Below are 27977 nucleotides of genomic sequence, written 5' to 3' on the forward strand. Positions count from 1 at the left end.
TAAATCAACTTTCTTTGCTCAAAGAATTGAAAATGCTTCATGTAAGCCAAAAACTCTGTTTTCTATTGTTCACTCACTCGCTATCTCTTACCTCTATGGTTAAGCCATCACAAAAGCTGTGCAATGACCTTGCATCCTTTTTTACCACCAAAATCGATGTGATTCGATCGAACATCGCTAAATCTTCGATATTGTCTTCAGGCACCATTAGCTTCATGCCACCACCCCTTCACGGATTCCTCTGCTAGCTGGTCCACCATCCCTCTGTTCACCGAGGAAGAAGTCCTAGCGGCTATCTTAAAGATGAAATCTTCCTCTCCTCAGGATGCCATTCCTGCAATTATCATATCATATGAAGACTATTGCCCCTGATATTCTGGCTGACATCACGGCGGCTATTAACTCCTGCCAGTCCGGACTGGTCCCCCCGGAGCTGAAATCTGCCAGGGTTATCCCTCTCCTTAAGAAGCCCTCACTTGATCTTACTAACCCTGCTAATTTTCGCCCCATTTCCCTGCTCATGTTTCTGTCTAAACTTTTGGAATCTCTGGTCACGCCCCTTCTGTCCTTTCTGGAATCCTCAAAGATCCTCAATCATGCCCAGGCAGGTTTTAGGCCAGGGAGAGGGACGGAAAGTGTGCTTGTCTCAGTGCAAGACGATATGTCTAGACTAGTCGATGCGGGTGGAGTTGGGGCTCTGATCCTGTTGGATTTGTCTGCCGCATTTGACACGGTGGACCATCCTATCCTTCTTTCACGTCTAGCACATATTGGGATTTCTGGCCCTGGTCTTGCGTGGTTTACTTCCTTTCTTTCAGACCGCACTCAGACCCTCGCTATGCCCACTTTTCTTTCTCCTCCTGTGCTCTTACCTGCGGTGTCCCTCAGGGAATCCTCTCTCCCTGATTCTGTTTAACATTTATATCTGGGCGCTGGTCTGCCTCATCGGTTCCTATGGACTCAATTGTTATTCCTACGCCGATGACACTCAAATCCTGATCCGTCTTGATCAGGATCAAACCTAGGTCTCAGCTTGTCTTCATGACTGCCTAAAAGCAGTCGGTGCCTGGATGGACCAAAACTGGCTCAAGCTCAATGGCGATAAAACCGAAGTGATGATGGTGGGTTGCCTTCCCAACCCCTCTCTATGGACCCCCGCTTTTTGGCCCACGTCGTTGGGTCCTTTGCCCAGTCCAGTCAACAAAGTGAAGAACCTGGGGGTTATTCTCTCGGCCTCCCTAACCATGTCAAATCAGGTCACGGCTGTTTGTCAGTCCACCCATCACCAGATCAGGGTTCTAAAGAGGGTCCTGCCTATGATTCCGGAAGTCATGCGTTGTCCTGTGGTGGCTGCGCTAGTCCTCTCACGGTTGGACTATTGTAACTCCCTGTACCTGTCTCAACCGATTGACCACCTCCAACGGCTACAACGTATGCAGAACTTGGCAGCCAGACTAGCCACTGGCTCTCCCTATGGTGCCCACATCTCGCCAGTGCTCCGTGGACTCCATTGGCTCCCAGTGGCGCAGGGTGTTAAGTTTAAGTCACTGTGTATTGTCCATCGGGCAATCCATGGCTTAGGAGCTGAATTCTTCAATCCAAATTCTTTCGATATATTCCAGAACGTAACCTCTGCTCCTCGGCAACCAATCTACTCATTGATCCCAGGTTTAACCGGGAAAGACTTGGCGGCAGAGCCTTTTCCATTGCTGCGGCCAAGCTTTGGAACACCCTCCCACTGCCACTCAAATCTACCTCCAACCATTTGGTCTTCAGATAATCTTTGAAACCCACTTTATTCTAATTCTCTGGCTCTCTACTGATCTCCTTTAGCCAGTAGCTTCCTCACCAGTGCCATGATGCCTTTGGGCGACCGTGCGCTTTACAAATTCAGGTAACATAACATAACCCTGGGTAGTATTGTTTATCCACTCCCTTCCTAAGAGGTAATGTTGATTGGCCGACGACCGCTACCCCTAAATAAACCAATGCTCATGAATTACATATGCATCTAGGTTTGCTTGGGCACCATTGCACCCTGAGTAAAAGGTAGGGATATGACTCTTAACTCTTCGCCAAGTTCGTGATTGGGATGTGCTGTCAATGTCTCAGCCCAACCGCCTCCTACTTGATGGGCATCTTACGTTTCTTATCAACTTTCTCCCTTCTCCTGCAACCCCTCCTTCTCCAGCATGGGGTCTGGCATGGATTCACATGCTCATGAATATTCCCCGTCGTCAGGCTGGGAATCCTCGGTAAAGAAAAAACCAGTATCAGTTTCGTTTCTGATCTGTCTTTCGTAGTAGTAACCAATCACTGGTCTCTGCGTCATACTGACCACAGCCAATGACTGCCCTCTACCTAAGCCCCGCCTCTGGCAGCCATCTTCAGATTTTTACCGCACGTTCATGTGTTGGGATCCTCGTGCTATTGCTCTCGAGCGTTAGTGCTATATTTTCGCTATTTTCACAAAAACTTCGATTTTTTTCGGTCAAAAGAGCCTCAAGCTCCACCGATCCTACATCCGATTAACGGGGACCCGTGTCGGATTCTTCTACGCCCCTCAAGGGTGAAGATTTCGTCGAGCTACACTTCGGAGGACTCCAGAAGCTTCTCAGGCCCGGTCTCGGAGATGGCCCAGGAGAAGGGAAGCTCGACGCCCGGAAAGCTGTTCAGGGTCTGCCCTGGATGCCAGCTGCAGAACGTCTTTAAGGAGGACGAACATTCTTTCTGCCTTTACTGCCTTCATGAGGACAAGACGCACGTGGAGAAAGACTGTGCGTTTTGCGGCAACATGTCGGAACGGACCATGAAGGACCGCCATCAACGTCTCGCCAACTGGCTGCAGGGTAAGAGCCCGTCCGGCGAGAAGAAGAGGAAATCGGAGCGGTCTTCTAAGACCTTTGAGGGCGCCCCGGCGACGGGGGCCCAACATAAGGCTAAGAACCGCGAGTCCGCTGGCACCGGGAGCGCCGAACGGTCGGGCTCTACGGGCGTCAGGCAGGGCGCACCCTCCCCGGCACCATCAACCACGAGCCAACGCTCTGGGTCGGGTAAGAGGAAGGCCGAGCACCCGGCGAAGCTCCTGGAGAGGCCCCGGTCGAGCTCTAAGGCAGAGAAGGAGCGTGGCAGTGCCCCCGCCCTCAAGGATAAGGCGGTGAGCGCACCTAAGGTAGTGAAGGCCTTGATCCATCCGACCAAGCCCTCTATCGAGAAGGTCGCGGCGGCCCTGGCTCAGCCTATGGAGGCTACACCAGTGGTGGCGGCCCCGGGGCCCAGAATCTCCCTGCCTCCTCGGAGGGAGTCTTCTTTTGTGCCCATCGACAGAACCCCCGTGAAACTCCCCGTGGGGAAGAAGAAGGGGGGGCAGGGCGTCGTCGTAGACTCGACCTCAGCCTCAGAAGAGGAGCTGATCGAAGTCTTAAGCCACGGCCTAGGCGTGGAAGAAGACCAGCCCGTCGGTGTGGACCCCGACGCAGGTGACGACGACGACGTCGTCGAGGATACCGACGGGGCCCCTGCTCGCCCGTCGGATTCACCTCTGCCAGCGCCGCAAGACAACTCGGCGGCCATTTTGTTGGCCATACAGTCCTTATGCTCCGAGATAAGGACGAGGCTACCATTACCGACGGAGGAACCTCTACCGTCGGGGGATCCAGAACCGGGACCTTCTGGTGTTCCCCCTACCAAGAAAAGAAGGATCCATCCTCCACCTCCTTTTCAGCCGTCGCACCCCGTCCAGCCCTCCTCCCCGTCTACCCGAGGGGATGAAACGGGGACTGACACGGCAGCGACAGGTACGGACGACGAGGCATACGACGAGGATATTCCGTCGTCGCCTCCCGCCAGGGCTTCCCCGCCCGACGAGATCGGATCGTTCCACTCTATGATCTCCAGGGCTTCCGAGCTTTTCCAACTCTGCCCTGAGGAGAAGAAAAAGGAAGGCTTCCTTTATCAGCGGCGCGAGGCCAAGAGGAAGTCGGTCCTCGCAGTGCCTCTATTGGACGACATTTGGGATGAGGGCCTTACCCTCCTCAAGAATCCTTCCACGACGCCGGCTAGAAGAGACCGGTACGAGAAAAAGTACCGGGTCCCGGACACGGCCCCCCTGTGCCTCCGGGCGCAGCCTACCCCGGATTCCGTCGTCTCCGCGGCGGCCAGGAAGAAAGCGGGGGGGGTGCGGCCTCCACATCGACTTCCCCGCCGGACGGCGAGGGAAAGAAACTGGACGCGATGGGACGCAGAGTCATCTCGTCGGCAGCGACGACGATTAAAGCGGCCAACGCCTTGGCGATCGTGGCGCGCTACGACAGGGAGCTCTGGTTCAAGATAGCTCCCCTGCTGGATTTTCTGCCGGACGACAAGAGGGCGGAGGCCCTGGAGATCCTGCAGGAAGGTGAGGTGGCCTCCGACCACGCCATCACCGTGGCGACGGACATCGCCGACACTGGGTTCCGCCAGTTGGGCAACGGCGTTTGCCTTCGACGTCGTGGATGGCTCAAGGCTACGGACTTCCGACAAGACGTCCAGACCAGAGTCCTGGACATGCCCTTCGACGGGAACAACCTGTTTGGGAAGGCTGTGGACGACTCCCTTCAGGCCATTAAGGCGGACACCGAGACGGCCCGGGCCCCCGGAACCCTGCAGCAACGACGGACGCCCTTTCGGAGCAGCGGAGGCAAGGGTGCCTCCAAAGGTTCCGGCGGCGGTTTCGCTTCCTACCGTCAAGCGGCCCGCTCATCGTCGCAAGAGGCCTACAGAGGACGAGGCAAGTCTGGCGGACCCCGCCGTCGTCGCCAAGGAGGTCAAGGCGGCAAGGCCGCTTCCAAGCAGGATTGAACCGGCCGCGGGGTCGGGCCCCCACCGAAGCACCCCGGTGGGAGGCCGGCTGGCGAGCTTCGTCAGCGTGTGGGAGTCCATCTCCACCGACCGTTGGGTGCTGGACGCTCTGGCCCGGGGACACGCACTCGAGTTTCAGAGAAGATGCCCGCGCGTACCCCCCGTGGCCAGGAAAGAACTTCACGTTCCTCAACTTCTTCTGGAGGTAAAGGCGATGCTCAGAAAGGGCGCCATCGAGCTCGTCCCAAAGAGGCTCCGGGGCTCCGGAGTTTACTCAAGATACTTCCTCGTGAAGAAGAAGACAGGAGGATGGCGCCCCATCCTGGACCTGCGACGCCTGAACAAGTTCATCAAGGCGCAGAAGTTCCGGATGGTCACCCTCCAGCACGTCCTAGGCCAGCTGGAGGAAGGAGACTTCCTATCGTCGTTGGACTTGGAGGATGCCTACTTCCACATTCCCATCCTGAAGGGGCACCGAAAATTCCTCAGGTTCGTGGTCCAAGGGCGCCACTACCAGTTCAAAGCCCTCCCCTTCGGACTACGGTCGGCACCCAGGGTATTCACCAAGTGCCTCGCACCGGTGGCGGCGCAGCTGCGCCGCGAGGGGATCCACGTCTACCCCTACCTGGACGACTGGCTCATCCGCGCCAAGACGAGGGAGCTCGCCGTGGTCCACACGGCAAGGACCGTCCAACTTCTCACGGACCTGGGATTCTCCGTGAACTATGCCAAATCCCACCTGGTGCCAGCTCAAGACGCACTGTTTCTGGGGGCGAGGCTCAACACAGTGTCCCTTCTGGCCTCCCCATCGGAGGAGAGGACCAGGACCATCTTGGGCAAGGTGCAACGGATGTTGGTGGCCGACGCGGCCAAAGTGAGGTCCGTCAAGTCCCTCCTCGGAATGATGTCTTCCTGCATCTACCTCGTTCCCATGTGCAGGCTCCGGATGCGCCCGTTGCAAGAATTCCTGGACGCGCGTTGGATCCAGACGACGGGCAGCTTCGAGGAGAGGATCAAGCTCGACGAGAGCTTCCGACGAGCGATACGGTGGTGGGGCACCCGCGCGCATCTGACGGCGGGCATGGACTTCCAGACCCCAGCCCACCAGGAGACAGTGACCACGGATGCCTCCCTGGAAGGGTGGGGAGCGCACACCGAAAAGCTGCACGCAAGAGGACTTTGGCTCCCGACGGCGAAGTCCCTGCACATCAACGTCCTGGAGCTCCGTGCAGTGTTTTGGGCCCTCAGGTCCTTCCTCCCGTCCCTCAAGGGCAAGGTGGTGAGGATCTTCACGGACAACACCACCACCATATTCTACATCAGGAAACAGGGCGGAACCAGGTCCCCAGCGCTGTCCAAGGAGGCGCAGGACCTGTGGCATTGGGCCATCGCCCAAGGGATTTTTCTGGTGCCGTTTCATCTGGCAGGGATAAAAAACACCATCGCCGACTCACTCAGCAGGGAGCTGCGCTCGTGCCACGAGTGGGAACTACGGCAGGATCTAGTGGATCGCCTCTTCCGACGGTGGGGCACACCCCAGATCGACCTGTTCGCGACGGCGACGAACACCAAGTGCCGGAGGTTCGCCAGCAGGTTTCCCCAGGCGAGGAGCATGGGCGATGCTTTCTCGTTCCCCTGGGAGGGCCTGTTCCTCTACGCGTTCCCTCCCCTGCCTCTGCTAATCCGGCTCGTCAACCAGCTCAAGAGGTCACGGTGCAGGATGATCCTCGTCGCACCTGCGTGGCCGAGGCAGATTTGGTTCCCGGACCTTCTGGACTTGTCAGCGTCCCCGCCAATCAAGCTGCCGGCGGACGTGGATCTACTCTCCAGGGAAGGAGGCGCCATCCTCCACCACGACCCCAAGTCACTGAACTTGCAGGCCTGGCTCCTGCAGCGCTAGAGTTTGGAGGATACGACATACCGGCCGACTGCAGAGAGGTTCTTGCAAAGGCCAGGGCGTCCTCGACTCTAAAGTGCTACGGACACAAATGGAAGAGGTTCTCTGTCTGGTGCCGCGCACAGAAGATTAACCCTCTACGGATTACGGCTCCCCAAGTACTGCCGTACCTGCTGACGCTGGCCAAGGCGGGGCTGGCTCACGCGTCCATCAAGATCCATCTTGCTGCGATCTCCCGTTACACCAGAACCACGGGGCGGACGTCCTTGTGGTTTCATCGTCTGGTGAAAGAGTTCATGAAGGGACTATTCAGATCGTTCCCGCCGGTGAAGGCTCCGGCCCCGGCGTGGGAGCTCAACGTGGTGCTGACAAAGCTCATGGGACCTCCATTCGAGCCTCTACACTCGGCCCCGTTGAAGTTTCTGTCGTGGAAAACAGCGTTTCTCGTGGCCATAACCTCCGCACGACGGGTGGGAGAGATCCAGGCCCTTTCCTGCAAGGCTCCGTACTTGACTTTTCACGACACGAGGGTAGTGCTCAGGACGCACCCCTCCTTCATGCCCAAGGTACCGTCGGACTTCCATCTCAACGAACCCTTGGTGTTACCTGTGTTCTTCCCGTCGCCTTCGTCGCCGGCTGAGAGGACTTTGCACTCGCTGGATGTGGCTAGAGCGCTGAAGTTCTACGTGGACCGCACGAAGTGTTTTCGGAAGACGTCACAACTCTTTGTAAACTTTCGACCTGTCAATCAGGGGAAGGCTCTCTCGAAGGCTTCCATCTCCAGATGGCTCTCCGGCTGTATCATGTACTGTCACCGGTTGGCAAACCGACCGCTGCCTGGCCGTCCGAGAGCCCATTCCACCAGAGCGATCGCAGCTACCACGGCGTTCCTATCTGGTGTGCCCCTGCTGGACATATGCAGGGCTGCTACGTGGAGGTCGACGCACACCTTCACGAAATTCTACTGCGTCGATCGGGATTCCAGGGAGGAGTCCAGGGTCGGCCAAGCAGTGCTGCGCAACCTGTTCGCCTGAGGTGAGCCTGGTGAGGAGGTAAGATGCTTAATGTTGAGTTTGATGTAATGCTTAATGTTGAGCCTTTGCCACCTCCCGTGGTTGTGCATGTGTGTACTGCTATGTATTCTTTATTCATGAGCATGTGAATCCATGCCAGACCCCATGCTGGAGAAGGAACAAGTTACTTACCTGTAACTGTTGTTCTCCAGCATGGGTCTGGCATGGATTCACATGCGAACCCTCCCGCCTACCCCTCTGCGGCTCTTCACTTGGTCATACTGCCACTTCACGTGCTTCCAAATCTGAAGATGGCTGCCAGAGGCGGGGCTTAGGTAGAGGGCAGTCATTGGCTGTGGTCAGTATGACGCAGAGACCAGTGATTGGTTACTACTACGAAAGACAGATCAGAAACGAAACTGATACTGGTTTTTTCTTTACCGAGGATTCCCAGCCTGACGACGGGGAATATTCATGAGCATGTGAATCCATGCCAGACCCATGCTGGAGAACAACAGTTACAGGTAAGTAACTTGTTCCTTCTGCCACCCCTCTGACCCCTTCGCCACCACCGACGGGTGTACTGCATTCCAGTATCCCTCCCACGAAGACCTTCAGAGGTGGCAACCAGCTCCACTTAACTACCCTTAACTCTGCTCTTCTGTTAAACACTCTGACATCTACCACCCCCTTGAAGATTTTGACCTTGATGACCTCGCTCTCACCGAGACGTGATTCATAGACTCGCTCCTCCCGGAGGGCTTAAAGATCCTCTCTAAGCCCAGGCCTACCCGGTCTGGGCACGAAGTGGGCCCTGATCTCCCCTGAATAGGTCCCTGCTACTGTCATACCCACGCAGTCCTACTCTTCGTTCGAATGCCTCCGCTGCAGGCTTGGTGTCTCTCCAATACTCTCTATGAATCTTGCCACCATTTACAGGACCCCTGTCCCAGTCTCCCTGGTCTGACCTCTCCTCTTCTCTCCTGGCCTCCACTTCCAATCTTCTCATCCCCTGAGACTTCAATATTCACCTCGACTCCTCTGATGCAGCCTCTGGATTCTTCTGCAGCATCTGTGACTTTCCTTCACCATCCTTCCCTCCGTTGTGACACACTCAGCCGGACAAAATTTGGATGCTCTCCGCTCAGCCCATCTCCAACCCTCTCGCAACACCTCTCTCCTGGTCTGATCATGCGCTCCTGTCCTATCGCCTGAATCTCTTGGGTCCCCTGGCTAAGCCTCCGCCTGCACTGCCAGTCTTCGTCTCAGTCATGTGACTGATGAAGCCAGTGTAAGTTGCTGCTTTTGCGGCCACTTTCATACCCCCCCTCCCACTCTGACCATTGTCTCACACTGACATGGCCCTTGCTAACCTTTACCTCTCCATCTCCAACACTCTGGACATCTCCTTGCCCCCGTCATGAGGATCCGCATGAAGCAGGTCTCCAAGCTCAACACCTGGTATGATTCTGACCTAGCATCTCTGAAACGCAAGTGCAAGCACATCCTCTGACACTTGCCTGCCCTGCCACCTGCTCCAAAGGCTACACAGACTCTCCAGCCGCTCGAAGAAAGTGGCCCATATCCAAGCCTGCATCTCTGGGATCACTAACAATATTTCTGAACTGTTCTAAATCTGCAGGGAACTCGCCAATCTTACTGCAGTCTCCACTTCTCCTCTGCCATTCCTGAGCCTCTGCAATGCACTGGCCTCTCACTTCATAACCAAAACTCTGGACATTGTCCTCTCTCGTCTACATCCCTTCCTTCCCTCTCACCCGCTCTCAGGACTCCCTTAGCCCCCCTCCACACTTCCCTCCTTCTCTCCCAGATCACCAGATGAGATCTCTAGACAAGTCTGTTCTATGAAAATCTCCAAACAGGTGGTCCCCTCCTCCTCCAGAACTATAAAGTATAACATTGCCTCCCTTTCTCCAGCCTTGGCTGATATGTGAAATCACTCCTTCGCCACTGTCTTCTTCCCACCCCCCCTCAAGCACTCCCTTGTGCACCCTCTGCTCAAAAAGCCTTCTGCCAACCCATCCTGCCCGACTAATTACTGCCCTATCTCCATTGCCCCCTTCCTGGGCCAACTCTTGGAGAAGCTGGTAATCGCCCAGCTGATCCACCACACTGAATCTGTTGGTTGGCTCCACAACCACCAGTCTGGCTTCAGAGCAGTCAGAGGCACGGAAACTGTACTCCTGAACACCTGTGAAGACTTGCATAAATCTCGATTCCAACTCACCTTCCATTCTCATTCTTCTTGACATTTCCTCTGCCTTTGGTATGGTCAATAATGCCACCCTTATAACCGGCTTTGTGATGCTGTTGGCATCACAGACCTGGCACTGGACTGGTTGACTTCCTTCCTCTTTGACTGACATCCCAGGTACAACTGGGCCCTTTTCTCTCCTACATCACACTCTCCACCTGTGGCATCGCTCAGGGCTCTAGCCTCTCCCCATGGCTCTTCAACATCTACCTTGCCCCTCTAACCCATTTATCTCCGCTTTCTCTCCTCACTTCCATTGTTATGCGGACGTCACGCAGCTCTCCTTCAAGCTTCCCTCTGCTACCTTCTCTTCTTTCTCTTTCATTCCTGACTGCCCGACTGCTATTCAGGCATGGTGTGCTGCTAACAATCTCTGGCTTAATGCCAGTAGGATCCAGATCATTCTCATTGGGACCCCAGCTCCCTCCTTCCCTCCTCTCTGGCTGCCCTCCATAGGCCCTCTCCCATCACCCTCTTGTAAGGCAGAAACCCTTGCTGTCCTCTTCGACTTCTCTCTCCCTCCTTACGTCCCGGACCTTGCCCAGAATGCCCACTTTCAGCTGCACCTCCTCGGAGGCATTTACCTTTTCCTCACCTTATGTTATGTATACTTATATAGCGCCAAATTGGTTCTTAATGTAGAGGGGAGCGTCTCCAAACAGGCACCTGTGTATAATGGTTCATAGACTTGAAGTTCACTCTATCTTCTACTTTGAGCCAGTGCAGAGATTTTCTTGCTGTTAAGTGATCTCTGATTTTTATTCTCTTCACTATACATACCGTGTCATTTTCCATGACTTGACACCTAGCAAGATCTTTTTTAGTTGCTCCTATTAACAAGGCATTACCGTAGTCCAGTCTGGACAATATTATTGCTCTCGCGATGGTTGCTGTATTCTCCTCATTCAGGTACGGTCTAATTGCTCCCATGAGGTGTAGGTAATATGCAGTATTTTTGTGCAAATAATTAACCTGAGCCTCTGAGCTAACTGTGGCATTAACCATCATCCCCAGTGTTTTGACCTGGCTCATGACTTGAATTTTAGCCTCTTTAATTGACAAGGTATCATACTCCTCTCCTGGGTTGGCTCTGGCAGAGCTAGTTCCAAAGATCATGAGCTCAGTTTTCATGCTATTTAGACGCATCCAGTTTTGCTGCATCCATAGGTCTATTTTGCTGTACACATCAGCTATTTTAGCACTGTTCCTGGCATAGTCTCCCTCCAATTCAATAACCAGATGCGTATCGTTGGCGTAATTTGTAAAGAAAGACACCGACGTCATCCAACATCTCATGAGGTACTACAAAGATGATAGATATGGCCTCAGAAAACACATCCCCCCCGCACCCCCCCCCCCCCAGTGCACTCTGGCCTGGCGCTCCGTAAGTAAGAAAAGATGTAAGCCAGTCCAAGGCTAACGGAGAACACCCGACTATTCTTAACGCTTTTACTAGGAGCTAATGATCTCCCAGATCAAAAGCGGCACTGAAGTCTAGCAACATCCGCATCCCTGTTTTGCCTCTGTCAACTCGCTCAAACATATGACTTTGCAGGTCTAACATAGCCGTCTCTGTACTATGGACGGCCCTGAAGCCTGATTCTTGCTTATGAAGTGCCACCTGGTCTTCTATATGTTTCTGCAGTTGATTGGTTGCTATTTTGTCCAAATATCTTGAGGATAAAATTAGAATTCATGATTGGACAGATAACCTGGGTCCTTTGGATCCAGACCAGCCTTTTTAACCAAGGGCGTAATGGTTACTTTTTTTTATTTCCTTGGGCACTAAGCCTTCTCTAAAATATGCATTAATTATTTTTACAAAAACTGGTGCAAATATTTTTCTTTTCTAGAATAATTTTCGATGGTAATGTTTTCCGCACATGAAGTAGGTTTCATTTGCTTCAGTAGTCCCAGCATTTCCATTTCTGAGACGGATGTGATATTGAAAGTGTCTGTGACACCCTGTTTAAGATGGTCTCTCTCCAGCATAGATTTTCCTGAGAGTTTTCTGGCCTTATGTTATTTCTTGCCTTTTGAGATTTTGCTGCAAAGGCATTTTGGACTATGTCGGTCTTCTTTGGATGGCGAAAAAGGTGGTGTGAATGCCTTTGGTTTCTCGATATTTTTTATAATTTCGAATATTTTACTTGTGGCATTTGATGCTGCTGAAATGACCTTATTATAATAGTTGGCCTTTGCTTCTCTTATGCTTTCTCTGTAGTTTTTATTCGCGTGCTTCCAATTATCCTTATTTTCCTTAGAGTGGTTTTGGTGCCACTTTCTTTCTAGAGCTCTCTTTTCTACATTCTGTTTATTAAGCTCTTCACTGAACCACATCTGGTACTTGCTGTTTTTTCTAGTTATTTTAGTTTTCAATGGAGCTTCTTTTTCCACAAAATTTTGGATCTGTTATATATTTATTTAACATCACTTTGTAACTATCTTGCTCTTGTATAGATTTCAAAATTCTAGCTATGCAAGGTTTAAATTGATCTGCACCCATGTTTTTAAAGTTTCTACTCAGTACTTTAATATGGGGATTGTGTTGCTGTTTGGAGGTTTCCAATGTTACCTCAAAAGAGACCGGAAAGTGGTTGCTCCATGGTTCCGTGGTTTCCACCTCGGTCTGTACGTTATGCGTTAGAACCCAATCTAGTTGGTTTCCTTGTGGAGTTTTCGGGTCTTTATCACAAAATAATCTAAATTTATTTTATGTCTTTTCCAATTAAATGTCTTCTTTATCTGTCACATTCCCTTTCCAGTAATTGAAATCACCAACTAACAATGTAGATGTATTTGATTTCAGATTTATTAGCTGGGAGCAGAGCTCATTAGGAAATCGGAGACTAAAGATGGAAGTCTGTAGATGACTACAATGTTAAGGCAGTTGTTAGGTGTGTGCGTTAATTTCAACTGTAAGATTTCACATCCATTACAGCTAAAATGTTGCTTTAAATAATGGCATTGTTTCTCTAGCTATAATGGCCACTCCTCCACCTTGCCCACTATCTCTTAGTGTTATACACTGTGTATCATTCTGGTACTGCTATATCATATGTAGGTCCTATTGGATCTTTAAGCCATGTTTCCGTGATACACAATACATCAAATTGTTTCTCCATAATCAACTTGTGTAAGTTGATAGCATGTTTACACATTGAACGGGTATTAAGCAGTCCCACCTTAAGCGTTTGATGGGGCTGAATGGAGGTGGTTGAATTAACTTTCTCCTCTCCCAATTGACAACCGCTTTCATTTACAACCCTACCTCCTTTGGACAACTCACCATTCATTCTGCTGTCTGAAATCTACACTTCCTTATGAATTTGGAAGCTTATCTTTAGTGGGCTTCTAACGTAGTCAATCGCCCCTACACCGCCTTTCACAGACTAAACGGGCTGAACAGACTGTGCCAGCGCGGTACGTGCTCTATTTACCTTGCGTTTCGTCCTTGGCTATTAGTTCTCAATTGATCTTCAATCTGTCTCCCCGGTGGCTAATGCCCCACAAAGTGACAATTTCATAACAGTATTATGGATATCACAAGTAAAAGAATAAGACTGAAATGTAAGGGAGTTGGCAGAGCACTCACTGGAGTAAACCGGACCCTACGCGCCGGCGCTTACGCCCTGACGTAAGATTAAGAACTTGCGCAAAACTACAATAGATGTGTGAAATGTAGTTCGCAAACGAGTAAGTAAACGTGGAAGCCCAGCGCAAGACCAAACGTTTCCTGCAAAGTTGATGTAACCGCATTAGAACAAATACGTGCGTTCAACAAGGTTTCTGGCACTCTAAAGAACCTGATTACACTATTTGAAAATAACTGACTTCTAAAACACAATATTACTAAAAATCAATTGAAATACAATTAAAATGAAGGTAGCAGCAGTGTTGCAGAACTAGGCTAATACAAGACTATCAAAACCTTCCCCAGAGCTCTGGTCCTCTCTAGGCTGGACTACTGCAACAGCCTCTTCCTCAATCTGCCTAAATCTCCCCCGCCCCTCCAACTAATCAGAATAGGACTGCAATGCTTATACTTGGCCTCAAGCCCAGGAAGCACATCTCTCCAGCCCTAGAATCTCTCCACTGACTCCCAGTTGCTGCGAGGATCAAGTTCAAGACCCCCTGCATCATCCACACGGCTTTCTTGGGATGGGGGCCCCGCTAAATCGAACTTTCTCCCTAAATGCCTCCCTGCTAGAGTCATTGGGTCTTCTAGCTCCAACTCTCTGCAGATCTGGCGTTTTTCCAAGCAGAGTGGGGGGGGGGGGGGGGGGGAGGGGCGCCTGGCGCCTATCTTTTTTTTTCCTGTTTGTTCCACTCCTCAACCCCCAGTCAGTCTTCTTTACCCTCCTCCTACTCCAAAGACGTCTCATCCTGTGTTTCTCCTACCTCCCCCTGATCTTTCCCTGTCTCTCTACTTGGTCGTTTGTTGCCACCTTTGCATCCGGGCCTTAGTTCCTCCTTTTCCCTGTTGCTACTCCTGCCTTCCACTCCACTTATGGTTGTATTTCCTCCCTCTTTGCCGCCTTTCTCTGCCCTTTACTGTCATCACTTTCATGATTATGTGAAGATCACCTCCCCTCTCGTGCTGCAACTTCTCCAGCTCCCGTCTGCAGCACTCTTGTCCCGTCTCCAAAGTCACTGCAGAAGATCTCCTTTCAGCAGTCTTCCCTCCCCAGCCTTCTCCAAACAGGAGCCTGGCTCTGTCAACCACCACACTGCACTGTACTGCCTGACGTATATAATATTCCCCCTCCCCCTGATAGTGAACTAGAGCTGATTCTCTTCAGCTATGAACCTAATGGGTAAGAGTTGGATTGGCTTGACTTTCATCCTTCTAGTCAGAATGAGGCTGAAATGGCCGGGCTAAACCTATAAAAGCCCCAGGGTCCAGAGAGGCTCAATGCGCTGCTTGTGCACAGATTATCTGGCCGCACTGCTGTTTGGAGACCATTATGTTAGGGCGGCACTAGGGATGTTCTGCTTTTCCCCAAGTTTTCCTATCCTTGAAGGGAATTCCTATGGCCTACCTGTCCTTGAAGGGATGCATTCATTTCCGGGATCTATTGGGCATTTTCCGGTTGGGAGATAAGGGTATTGTGAAATATGTAGTCCATCTGCGGGTGGTTTGCCTGTGCAATTTTGGTGTTTGAGCCCTGAGACCGCTTTCTTGAGGTCTACTCTGGTTTTAGTAGCCTGACTGGGAATTTTGCCAAGTTTACCCCATCTCAAGTCCCTAATTCTGCTTCCGGGTCAAGGCCCCATCCATACTTTTGCTGCAACTTTGTGAAGGCACCCTGCCACTTCGGTCACCTGCACTGTGCGCCGCATTTCTGCTTGGAATATTTGCCAAGATGTTACCTAAATCTCTCAAAGGCGGGATAAATGGAGTTTAGCTCTCATCTAAACGCTTCTATGGGTGTTTAGTGAACACCCAAAGTCTGCTTTGGCAATGGTATTACTTGTTCCTGGATTTCTATTCAGATTTATGATGGCAAGTGGCCTAAAGGACAGAGTTGCGGACTGGAGAGCATTGTAATGATAACTGCGATCCCTGGTATCGAAATACAATGCACAATTTCTATTTGAGATTTCATGAATTATAGGAAGTTAATCTGATTGAGTGCAAAGATTGTTTGGAATTTTTGTAGTTTGCTGCTGCCCAGTTACAAGCCGTCACTCGTGCTGTAAAGTTAGATTACTATTGAGAGTGATGCAGGGAGGCATAAGAGATTCCGGGGGTACTGAGAGGTTGTGGATATATGAGGATGGAGTGCAAGAGTGTACTGTGAAATGTATTTGGCAACGAAGTGAGCGTGCAAGACCATAAATGCTTTTACGGACTAGTAGCTGAAATTTAAAGAGCGATTTTGCAGGAAGAGCCATCCATTGTGGCAACGGTGGGGGGGGGGGGGTGGATGTAATCTGGATAGTCTATAAAGGTGTGTTGCAGAGTTGTGAACTGTTGAAGTGAGCAAAAGGGTAGTGTGTTAGATAAAATATTGGTCCAAGCAGTAACCCATGTTTACTGAGCACATGATTGGAGAAGAGTTTTAATTGAGTGGTGTGAGAACTGTGGTCAGATTTTTTTAATCTGTAGGAGGTGGAGTCTGGCTGTGGTGGCAGTGGCCTTGATGAATGAAGTGTTTAAGGGCATTGTGAGCCGTGGGTAAGAAATGTGGGAATGGGAGCATGAAGGGGAAAGTGGAATGGTGTTTGCATTGGCGGCATGGTGAAAACAATTTGTACTTGAAGAATTGACAGCGAGGCAGTGTTGGTCATCCAAGTTTGATGCCGGGTAGGCAGCTCATTATGTGTGCAGAGATTTCTCGGGTAGAGAAGCGAAAGGCAAAAGCAAGAGTATTGTCTGCATAAAGGTGATTTTTGCTGCTATATAATGTTGCTTTGAGTGCAAGGTCCACGAGCCTGTGAGGGTTTCAAGGGTCGAATTACATGGGAGGCCGCACAAGCAAGATGGTTTGAAATGAACAATAGAAAACCTTTTCTGCAGGTGAACTATTTTTTTGAAAGCCTTCACCACAGTGGAAACATGCTGGCTGTCTCTGTTAACATATATCCGAAGTTTGTAAATCTCTAAAGTTCAGAAACTAGTATATTGAACATTTTCGAAATTCTTAACAAATGTTTTTTGACTAACCATGTTTCTCTGTCTTTAGGAACTATTGTTAGCATCGGAGACCCCAAGAAGAAGTACACACGATATGAAAAAATAGGGCAAGGGTCAGTATAAACATGGTTTGACATTTTGTTTTTTGTTTTAAATTATTTGTATACAGTTTTTGAGTTGTGAATATGAACACTTCTAAAGTTCTCAATGTTTTAGTACAGTAAGGTCTATCCTTTTAGAACGAGGTCCTCTTTACATTTCCGAATGTTCATAAACCAAAGGAGAATTTGAATTGGAATACCTATTTGTGGGCGAACCTTTGCTATCTCAGGGGATTCGATTTCTCCTATAGAGTAGGCTTTAAAGTCTGGAGAGGCCCTCTGAGCAGCCTTACTGGAGTCCAGACAGAATGCAACACAGTTTATACAACCAAAGGTATTGGCCGTTATTTATGTAGCAGAAATATGGGAGAGGCGGTTGGCGATGGATTAGTTGAGGAAAATGGATACCTTACAAAATGGTGATCTACAGTACATAGAAACCCTGGATGTTCCCCAGGGGCAGTGCACAGTTTCGAAATTAGTATGCATAGTTTTGAAATAATGTTGATTTGGCCTGATTAAGTATGGTTTTAAAAATGTTTTGGGTAAGAACTATGACCTGAATTTACTTACTAACTTGATAAAGGTTGGTTTTCACTAGTAAAGGAACTGTACGTATGATTTTAAAAGGTTAAATCCCTCTTTTTGGAATGGTACTTTTTGAGGGCCCGATTTGTTCTGACTAGAGTGTAGAAGCTATTGAAGTCTTTGTTTTTCAACACCAAATTGTGTAGCCAAAGACACTCAAAGACCAGACCGCAGGTCTGACCAAGGTGTTAAAATGGATAACATTGCAGGCCAGTATCCCTTCATCCTACGCATAGATTGAAGTTCCACACACTAAAGAAAAGCACTTACAAACACTAGTTTGACCCACACTACAAAAGCAAATTATGCTAATTTGACTGAGTATACTTGGTGTGAGAATCTAAGCATATAAATGGTAGAGTATGTCTCTGTGAAGATCTTTGAAAAGTGTGAGATCGGGAACATTGAGGAATTGTTCACTTTCTTCCCGGCTGCCCCTAAGTATGCTTATCTAAGCAAACGTACCTTCTTTTTCATGAAGTTGGTAGACATTCCCAGGTCCTAAATATGATAATTATTGTCTAGTGATAAGAACTGTGCAATTGGATAGTTTTGAAAAGAGTTTTTATCTTTTTGGAAAGTACACTATTCATAAAACTGTTGAAGACTACAGTGACTATTATTGATAGGAGTATATGTTTGCTTTTATGGTTGTCATGTTTTTTTCATTGGTTACTCTCGGTGTATTCGTTGAGAAATGCTTCACATGTCCCATTATTTGGTAAATGCCTGAATTGAGATTTTCTTCCAAATATAGGCTTGTGAAGACATACTATTTCCAGGTGTAAACATTTAAAGACCCCCATATGCAGTTCTCCACATGCATACCGCACACTATTTCTTACTCGCTAAGTGTCAGTTATCACTGCATCCCGTTTCCTCCACTGGAATGGTGTCCAGTGAAAGGGGCCTCCCTCTGGAACAGCCTTCCTGCCCCCCTGAAACTTGAGGAGAACCATCTCCGGTTCCGGAAGCACCTCAAATCCTTCCTCTTTGCTTCTGCTTTCTCTCTCCCTCTCCCGTGCTAATTCTTCACTGAAACCGCACTGAATCTGCAACTGGGCCACTCTCACCGACCTCGGTCCTGGGCCCAGCCACTCTCCACTTGCACTGCCTCCCTGGCAACCCCTGCACTGCGGGACTGTCTCTGTATCCCTACAGCCCCCCCCCTTCCCAGCACTTGTTCTGCACTTACCTTGCACAAGCCACCAGCTGGCCCTTTTTATTTATTATTCTACTTGCCTTGTACTGCACTTCCCCCCCTCCCCTTCCCCATGCACCTCTCCCTTCCCCCTACCCCTGCACTTGCGCGATCTGAATGACACCTGGCCTAGTAGGATCGTTGTCTGTCTTCCCCTTGTCCCCTCCCTGCCTCGTCACGCCTTGAAACACTTGTGTATAGGCGCTTTACAAATGCCTTATATCATATATCATATCAAAGTGACCGGACGGGGTGCCTGATGTACAGCAGCATTAAATTGAAAAACAAACCACAGTGGGGCTCATATAGAACACAACTCCCATGTGCATGTCCCCAACTGTCAGTATGATCAGCATGGAACACTATATTAGTGGGGTGAGAGCGTGAGGGTGATATGGTGGAAACAAGACTATGGATTAGGAGTATGGTCGTCATCACGTTGAGTAATTGAGTTGTACTTCGAAGTTCGGTCTCCTTTCCTTTTTGGTATTTGGAGATTGCAAAGTGACCTAATCTTCAAAGTTAGATTGTAACCAATTACTGACCAAAGAGATTGCACAGTACAGCCTTCCCAAAATAAGTACGAGATCGCAAACTGGTATCTGTGGAGTAATGCCTGCAGAAAGCATGAGTGTTAGTCCAAGATGCTACATATACATTTCCCACAAGTGAGCAGAGCACTGAAGAACCTCTAAGGCTGACTTTGCTCGCACCATTTGAACGTGCATGCCTTTAGTTGGAAAACAATACCATATGTTGTAGAACTCCAAAGGAATAAAAGGAACTAGCTGGTGAAATTGGTCCAGGGAGTTGTCAATTATTTGAGACCTGTCGCTTACCACCAGGGTCTAAAGTCTGTCGACTTACTGATATATCACGATCAAGAGTTTGATTTCCTGGCTGTTTTCAATTTGTTAATACGGTCTTGAAACCACCCCAGTCCTGAACAATGTAATTACTCTGCTACCAAGTGGCTAAGGAAAGTGGTTTGAAGATGACTTTCCTCTTTCCAAGACATCTCATTGGTATGGGGGAAAGGGTAAAATGGACAAAGGAGTGCAGTGATCCATACGGTGAGTAACTTGTACTTAATGGAGAAATACAAATGGTGGGATGAGAACGAGCTAGCTTTAAGATAATAACAACACAGATGGCTGTGTTCCTGTGAAGCTCCTCAGTTTGCTATCAAAACAGCATGAATCATGTGCATTAAGCGGTTTGGGGGCAGAGTGTTGGGTGTTGGTGTTGGGCAGAATCCTCTGCAGTACCTTTAGGGAACACTACAGACAATTAAGTCTACAAGTGGCAGTACAATTTCACCTTTGGTACAAGCCTGTACTACAGTTATAGTGGTAGCAGTAGCGGAGCAGCCAGACTTATCTCAAGAGCAAATGAGCAGTAATAGGGATTACACAAAAGTTAAAAAATAGAAGTACATTTATTTTTAAACCATCTGTTCACAAAACACTTCACTTCTATTAAACAAAACCACACTCTAAAATATAGTACACAACCAATTCCTTTGGTTCAGGTCAATTCAATGTAAGTACATTAGGATTTGACAGACCGGTGTTGTGAAACAAAAGACCTTACCGGGGGTTAAGCAGCATTCGTAATGACAGTTCGGTCTTACGAAAGAAAAGCGTACCTGTGGGGAGAATTGTAACCGTAGTCAAAACACATTTAGCACATTGAATAAAAACCAAGGCAAAGGGGACAAAAATCATAGGCAATACTTTGTCAAGGCACATGAATCACAGGACATATTCTAAGAGACAGATAAAGTCAATAGGCCTGCACCAGTGTCAAATGGAGCAGGGCTCTGTTGTCGAGGATCACACGTTTAGAACAGCTCGAGATTAACGTTGCCAGGAGTACTTGGGTATTGTCAAAGGGAGGCAAAAGTTATAATAGGGAAGGAAGAAAGGACAAGCCTTTGGTAAGGAAAAGGGTCCCCCCCCCCCCCCCCCCAACTCCCCCACCCCCGCGTTTCCTCAAGGTCGGACGTAGATAACGACCAAATGGACACAGTACCTTATTCGAATGAAGAAAGCTGGTGCCACGGCAGTTGTTGCTGGTAGTTCCTGCAGACTCACGGTTCCTGAAGCTTCAGTCGTGGGGACAAGGACGACGTTTGGAGCGATCTGCACTACCCAGGGATGAGGCCAGCAGCAGCAAAGCAACGGTGAATAAAAGGTGCGCTCCTTTAAAACAGGAGAGGGATCTTCTGATGGCTATCCGGAGCACTACAACTTTGTGCAGCGATTTCGACGCAGGAGAGGATTCTCTGGCTGTAGAAAGGTGAACTGGTTGATCCCACCAGGCTCAAGGGAAGAAGACTCTGGACTGGATCTTCTTTGTTGTTGAAGGGTAGATGGCTCAGGACTGCAGCAGGGCTTCGCCGGGACTCGGGAGTTGCAGCAGCCGTCTTCTTCTCCACTTCTCTTTGGTTCTTGTAGTTCCAGTGGCGACTTCCAGCCCAAGAGTCCTGCCTTTTATGCCAAAATCCCCCATTCACACAGCCTGTCTGTCAATCACACAGCAGGGGGGCTGTCCAGCCTGGACAACCACCCCAGCCAATGGACACAAAGTATGACTTGGGTCTCCAAGGAGACCCTGTGCAGGGGATTACTAAACCCCTCCCTCACATTCAGCCCACCTAGACACCCAGACGCCAAAGGAGGGCTTCTTCGTAGAAGCCCGCCAAAGGACGGCGAACAAAGAAGGCAAACCTGGTTTGCTGCGCAAAGTAAAACACCAGAAGGATATTAACACAAAGAAATGGTGACTAAACTCGACCGGAGCACAACTAAAAAGTATTTGGTCAAGCGGGTTTATATTAGAGGCTAATACAATAGCCTAAAACAGTACCACGTTTATATAGTATAATCGCGGTAGAAAAGTTAGGGTAGCTACCACTGCCACCAGCCAAGTCTTAGTGTTAAGGGAGCGGAACAAGGCTCCAGGAGGTACAGACAAAAAGGCATCAGAGTTAACCCTTTCTAATACTCCATGTAAAATGGGGTGTACTGGGTCTGTAGGTTAAATGACTACATAAAGTAAATGGCAACTTTACCTGTTTCTTGGGGACAGTAGTCAGCCCCAGAAAAATGGAGTCGGTGGGAAGTCTTTGAGACAACCCTGTGTTACTGCACTGAAGGTGCTGTGTAACACACACAAGAAGTTGGGCTCATGGAGTCGTGTGCTCCAGAGCCGAAGATCACACAAAAAGTAGAAATACACATGTCAAAACACATGTAAGAGTGGGGAAAAAGGTTCACACACTTACCAGGTTGAAAAAAATAAACCCCAGAAATCCAGCAAAGCTGCTGAGGGACTCACTAGGTAAGGGAAATTAGCCATAAATGAGAATTCTCCCTAACAGGGGGGACCCTTGGCACATGGCTGTATGACGGAGATATCTGCAACTTAACTTTCTGCCCCGGTCAACTGACTAGGCTGCAGTTAAGGAACCAGACCTAGACAGTAGGCATCTGAATATTAGCAAAGAGGTTGCATGCAGTGGCCTACCCGAGATGGGGGCTGGTATTGGGCATGCTCACTGTTAGTGGTACTATGTGACTGGCTGAAACTGCAGGTGGGCTCAATGCCCATACTTTAAAGTTGTGGCTGGTCCCATGGTGCTTGGAGGTTCAGTGGGGCGGTGAGTGGGGTTAGAAATGTGTGGTGGACAACTTTTAGATGATTTCTCAAAATATAAGATTTTATTAAAAGAATAGTCACAGGAGGATAGCTCAGGGGCAACGTGCTCGCCTTGGAAGCAAGATGACACGGCACAACACAGGTTCGATCCCAGGGTCCGTGCTTAGAAACCTCTGGGTATTAAGGGCGTTATAAATAACCTATCATATCATATACATTTCAATTAACGCCTCACTGTCCCTACACTGACCAGGGTTTCCCTGCATAACCAAAAACAAAAGGAAACACTCTAACAAAGAATGTATAGCTCTCGCACTTATACATAAAATGCACAAGAAAATATATAGCAATTTACCACATCATTAGCAACTGCATTTAGAATGTATTCAGTCTTTCTTTATAACCTTAGTGAACTCCCCCTCCCCAGGTTTCAGGTTAGATTCAGTTCCAATGTTCAACAAAAAAGAAACCACGAAATCCAGGATTGCAACAAAGTTCCAACACAGTTCTTGTCGACTTCACTTTGGCAAGAGAAAGTTCTGTTAAATCAATGTTCAACGCAAAGTAACATTTATCTTATTCCTTGAATGATAATTTCCACTTCATCAAATAGCACCAATGATCTTCTTGATCCAGTGGATGCAAGGATTAAATTCAAAACCCTCTGCATTGTCCACAAGGCTTTCTGGGGCCTGGGTCCAAAATGCCTTCAGCTATCCCTCCACAAATATGTGCCCTCTCAAGCTCTTCGCTCCTCCAACTCCCTCAGGGTCAGTGGTTTGGGGGTAGATCTCTGTCTTCGGCTGGGGCCTCCCTCTGGAACAGCTTCCCTGCCACTCTAAAACTTGAGGAGAACCATCTCCGGTTCCAGAAGCACCTCAATACCTTCCTCTTTTCTTCTGCCTTTGCTCCCCCTCTCCCCTGCTGATCTGTTCTTGGCACCGTGCACCTGGCCACCCTCTGTCCTTCGGGCCCAGGTACCTGCTCACGCTGCCACCCTCCCGCACTGCCTCCGGGCCACCCCTTGCACTGGGGTCTGTATCTGTACCCATACAGCCCCCCCCCCTTTTCTTCCTGCTCTTATCAGTCATACCCTGTCTGCTGCCTTAAACCTAGCACTTGCAAATTGCTGTCTGCATTACCACTGTTTGTTGCCTTTATTATTTATTTATTGTTATTTATCTGTTTCTCCTCTGCTTTGCACTTTCTACTTCTCCCCCCTTCCATGCAATTTTCCCCTCCCCCCTCTCCCATGCACTTGCTGTTAGGGAGAATTCTCTGTAAGGCTAATTTCCCAAACCTAGTGAGTCCCCCAGCAGCTTTGCTGGATTTTTGGGGTTTATTTTTTTCTCTCCTGCGAAGAGTGAGATTCTTTTTCTCCCACTCTTAGACATGATTTGAGGTGTTCCTTTAACTTTCCATGTGTTTTATGGGCTATGGGGTCTTTTACTCCATAGGGTCTCATGTGTTTTTTTTTTTTAATGTGGGTTACACGGCTCCCTCCATGCTGTAACCCAGGGGTGTCGAAGCGACCCCCCAACATAGACTCCATACCCTGGGACTGACTACTGTCTCCCAGAGCATGTAAAGTCACCATTGGCTTTGCTAGTCCCAAATTATGAACAGAAACCAGTACAACCCATCATATTGTGGACGTACTGGTCGGGGCAATTCGATTTCCTCTGGGTCTGTTGTTCGAGGAGGCACGTCTCCGTCCCCCCTGACCGAGTTTTAGCTGGTGGCAGTGGATACTTCTTTTTATATTCGACCGCGAATATATCTCTATGGGATTTTCCCATTGTTCGAGGCTACCAACTTTAATTATTTAATTCTTACAGCCCCGAACATACCGCTGGTTTATTTATTTAATATTAATTCACCGGTTGGTATTTTTTGCCAGAACTCGATTCAAAAATGGCGTTTGTGTTCTCTTCTGTGACTCCAAGCTGAGCCCTTTGTTCCATTTTTTGGCGGGCTTCTCCACAGAAGCCTCCAAAAGTGGTACCTCTCTGTCTGGGTACCACAGGGGGTGTGGGAGGGAGTTTAGGCACCCTGGACTGAGTTACCTTGGTAACTCAAGTCGCACTCTTGTGTGATTGGCCCAAGTGGTGAGCCAGCCGGCTCACCACTTAGCATGTTTGACAGCTAGGGTGAGTGAATGGGGGTGTGCTGCATAAAAGCAGGGCTTTGGGGACTGGAACTTTAGAAGTCGCCACAGGACCTAAGAATCTGAGGAGGGAGAAGCTGAGCCACCTGCAACGACGACACCACCGGTGGAGCCCTGCTGAACCGTCTCACCACTTTTCCCAATGACAGAGGAGATCTCCAGCCCGGAGAGTCTTCTTCCTTCGACTGGTGGGGATAACCAGTCTACCTTCTTTTTGCCTTCCTGGAGTATCTCGTGGCCGCCTTGCCTGTGCCAAGCACCCCGGAAACCAGGATACCACGTTTTCACCACTACCGCAAACCGAAAGGGTAGTACCTTTGTACCGGAGAACTCAGCGGCTGGTTTCTTCCCTGGCAGTGCAACGACCTTCATCCTTCCTCCACGACGAGATCTTCTCTTCCTCTGAACGACGCTGCGAGTTGCACCCGCTGCCAGGAACAACTGCCCCCACTGGAGGATCCTCTCCATTTAAGGTACCATGTTCCGCCCGGCTTCCCTTGCAACCATTTGAACGGGGTGTATTAAATCCTCAACTCTCCAACCTGGGTTAGCCTGGGACACCTTAACCAACTTTTCTGAACTGAACTAAACCTTTTTCGAACTACCTACACAAACTTCGAAGACTCTGTGTAACTATCTGATCTTGGGCATCTGCCGCCTGGCTCCCTTGAAAGTGAGCCTGGCACCTAAACTTCCTTGCTCACCAGTAGACTGTGCCTTCCTAACTTGCTGTGGTTCTTTAAAAAGTGTTTAGTGTGTATGCTTCTATAATTCTGCTTTTCCCTCCTTTTTTATTTAACTTGTTGGAGTGAAATCGAACGTTAAGCACTCACCTCTGTTTGGAAATAAGTGGTGTTAACTAAGACTTGTCCAACAAGTAATCAGGGATGTACATATGATAAGTGATTGTGTTTTGAACTTATCTTACCAATTTAGTGCTAGTGTGTTTTATAAGTGTGTGTTAAATAAATAATTATATACTTTTACACCCAAGCTCTGGTCAGTGTTTGCTTGTGCTACTGTATTTCTGTACCTATTTTGTATGCTCTGTATACTGCCTAACACTTTTTGAGAGAAGTCTGACTGCTCAGCCACAGCTACCAGGTAAATCTGGATGGTACAGACTGCTACCAATTGGGTTTACTGCCAACCACCTGTAGTCTTAAATCTTATGCAGTGGTCCCTAAGGGAACTGTACCGGTTTCTGCCTAACACTTTCTCAATGTCACTGGGCATAGTACTCCCCTATTTGCCTCCCTTGCCACTCTCTGAAACACTTGTGTACGAGCGTGATAGAAATAAAATATCAATCAATCAAGGTACATTGCCACACTTTATGAATGTCAAAGAAAATACCACTTCTTGTCAGATCCAAAGCAATACAGCTTCTGACAAAGTTTAAAGAAACACAGCTTCTTGTCAACGAATGAAGAAACACAGCGTCTTCTAGGCTCTCTTCATAGCCCAATAAATCACAGTTTACAGCTTTGTCAGGGTGACTTCTTAGCATCTCTACTTCGACCTGGTTGTCTCTCACCCCAGGTTCACTTCTACAAAGATTAACTATGCAGGTCTTTTTCGGCAGCCCGATAGTGTTCCCCATTCAACAGTGCTTCTGAAGTCTTCTACTGACAACCAAAATTGTTAACCGCTTTAGCAGTTTGCAACTTTGTGACTTTGAACAACTTTACAGAAACTACAAGATTTACTTTAGTACCCCACAACACTTCCAAATAAGCAAGGATCTCCTCTTCTGAAAATTGCCTTTCCAGAAGGGTAGCCTCTTCGCCACCTTTCCTCCTTTTGGCTTTGGCAATGTGAGTTAAAACAACTTTTTTTTAATACATTTTATTGTTTTGGCATTTATAACATTTACAAATAACAAAGCAAAGCATCAAAATCAAACTTAGGTCGGAGTGCCTTTAGCATGTTATCACTCACACTTGTAAAATAGGGTCTCAAAAGCTCTTCCACCATTCACAGAAAGCATTTTTCAGGTTGTGTCCCATACCTCGCAAACTATGTCCGTCATACAAACGGCTGCAATGTTCACTGCATATCTTCCCATCTTTGCCATATTTTTTCAGCTTTTCTTGGGCAGCTTCTGGCTGTGTATACCCTGCGTTCCATCATGATGCACATTTTCACGTCCGCAATCCATTGTTCATACTGTGGGTTTGTTGCAGAGCGTCGCAGTGTTCCTTTTGATTAATGCCGTGGTTGTTAACAAAAACAGTTTTTCGTATCTGGATAAATCTTCCTCCCCCTGCATCCCAAGCAGCAACAGTTTCGGATCTCTGCGAACCTCTTTCCCAAGTACTTGTGTGAGTTTGTCGCAGCATTGTTGCCAGTACTGCGGAATTCTATCACATCCCCACAATATGTGAAAGAAGGTGCCCTCCTCGCTTTTACAACGTAGACATAGAGGATCAGTAATTTTCCCCCATCTATAAAGTGGCACCCTGGGGTAATATATCCTGTGCAGGGTTTTGAGCTGTATGAGTCGAGTCTAGCAGAGATTGCGATCTCACGGGGGGGAATGAGTCATCACCCAGTCTTCTGGTTGTATGGTTCTGACATCTTTCCCATTTCGTTTTCAGGCTCAATAATTCAGTGGTGGCAAAGGAGGTTATGACATTGTACTTTGTGGATGTAGTTTTGGTGTCCATTTTTGCCTGGACTACGTTTCTCTCGAGGGGTTCTTTCCGGCATATATGCTAACTCTGGGAGGTGGGATCTTATTGCATGTCGCAGTTGTGTGTTGTGATAGTGCTCAGTGAGTGGGAGGCGAAAGCGGGATACTAAAGATTCGAAGGGCACCAACGTACCATCAGCAATGATATCTCCAACTGTGGTGATTCCCCGGTTCACCCAACTGTGCCATCTCGGGAGTTTGCTTCCCCCCCCCCCCCCCTCAAGATAATTTCCGTTTCCCCACAATGATTGTAGTGGAGTGATTTTCGCATCCCAATCTATGTATTTGTGTGCTGCTTTCCAAACCCATGAGATATGGGACAGCGTGGTCTGGGGGGTTCCAAGGCTCGTTGTTCTATAAAGGTGCTCAAGTTGGGTTCTACCTTGCCCCTCAGCATTCGCTACCTTGTTGTGTGGCAGTGATGTATCTCCATGCAGCATATCCTTAACCACAGCCATCTTACTGGCCCAGTAATAGGACTGAGAGATAGGTGGGCGCACCCTCTTTTTTGTGTGGGGGCTTGACTCGAGAGGGTAATAGGTACAATAGAGCAAGAGATGAGTCAAAGCTACCCTGACCGATGGCGTGACACAGGGTCACCGAGGTTTGCAGTGGAGCTAAAAACAATGTTAGCTCTGGAGGACAAAAAAAACCCTTTGGAGAGGTGAAGCTGACAAAAAACAGGGTTTTTTTATTTTACTCTAACAGAGAGAAAAGAAGACCATTTTTTTACAAACTGCGCCGTGGCGCTGAAACTATACATGGTGAACACATTAGAGTGTGCATTATTGTGGGTTAGTATGCAGAGTGAAAGATCCGTTTTTTGTTGTTTCAAACAAGTCTAAGACAAAGCCTATTGTCTTATTAATACTATTGTTTGAAACAACAAAAAACTGAT

General features: G+C 48.6%; 1 protein-coding gene across 1 annotated transcript in view; it reads left to right on the forward strand.

The window, feature by feature from the left end:
- The window catches only part of PAK2 (p21 (RAC1) activated kinase 2), a 1353994-nt gene that overhangs the window by 796051 nt on the left and 529966 nt on the right, over nucleotides 1-27977 (forward strand). Inside the window, exon 8 of the mRNA XM_069618088.1 lies at nucleotides 16714-16777. Within this exon, the coding sequence (XP_069474189.1) occupies nucleotides 16714-16777 (64 nt within the window). The remainder of the gene's footprint in view (nucleotides 1-16713; nucleotides 16778-27977) is intronic.

This window comes from Ambystoma mexicanum, chromosome 10 (genome assembly GCF_040938575.1).
Source record: "Ambystoma mexicanum isolate Mex_15411 chromosome 10, UKY_AmexF1_1, whole genome shotgun sequence".
Lineage (NCBI taxonomy): Eukaryota > Metazoa > Chordata > Amphibia > Caudata > Ambystomatidae > Ambystoma > Ambystoma mexicanum.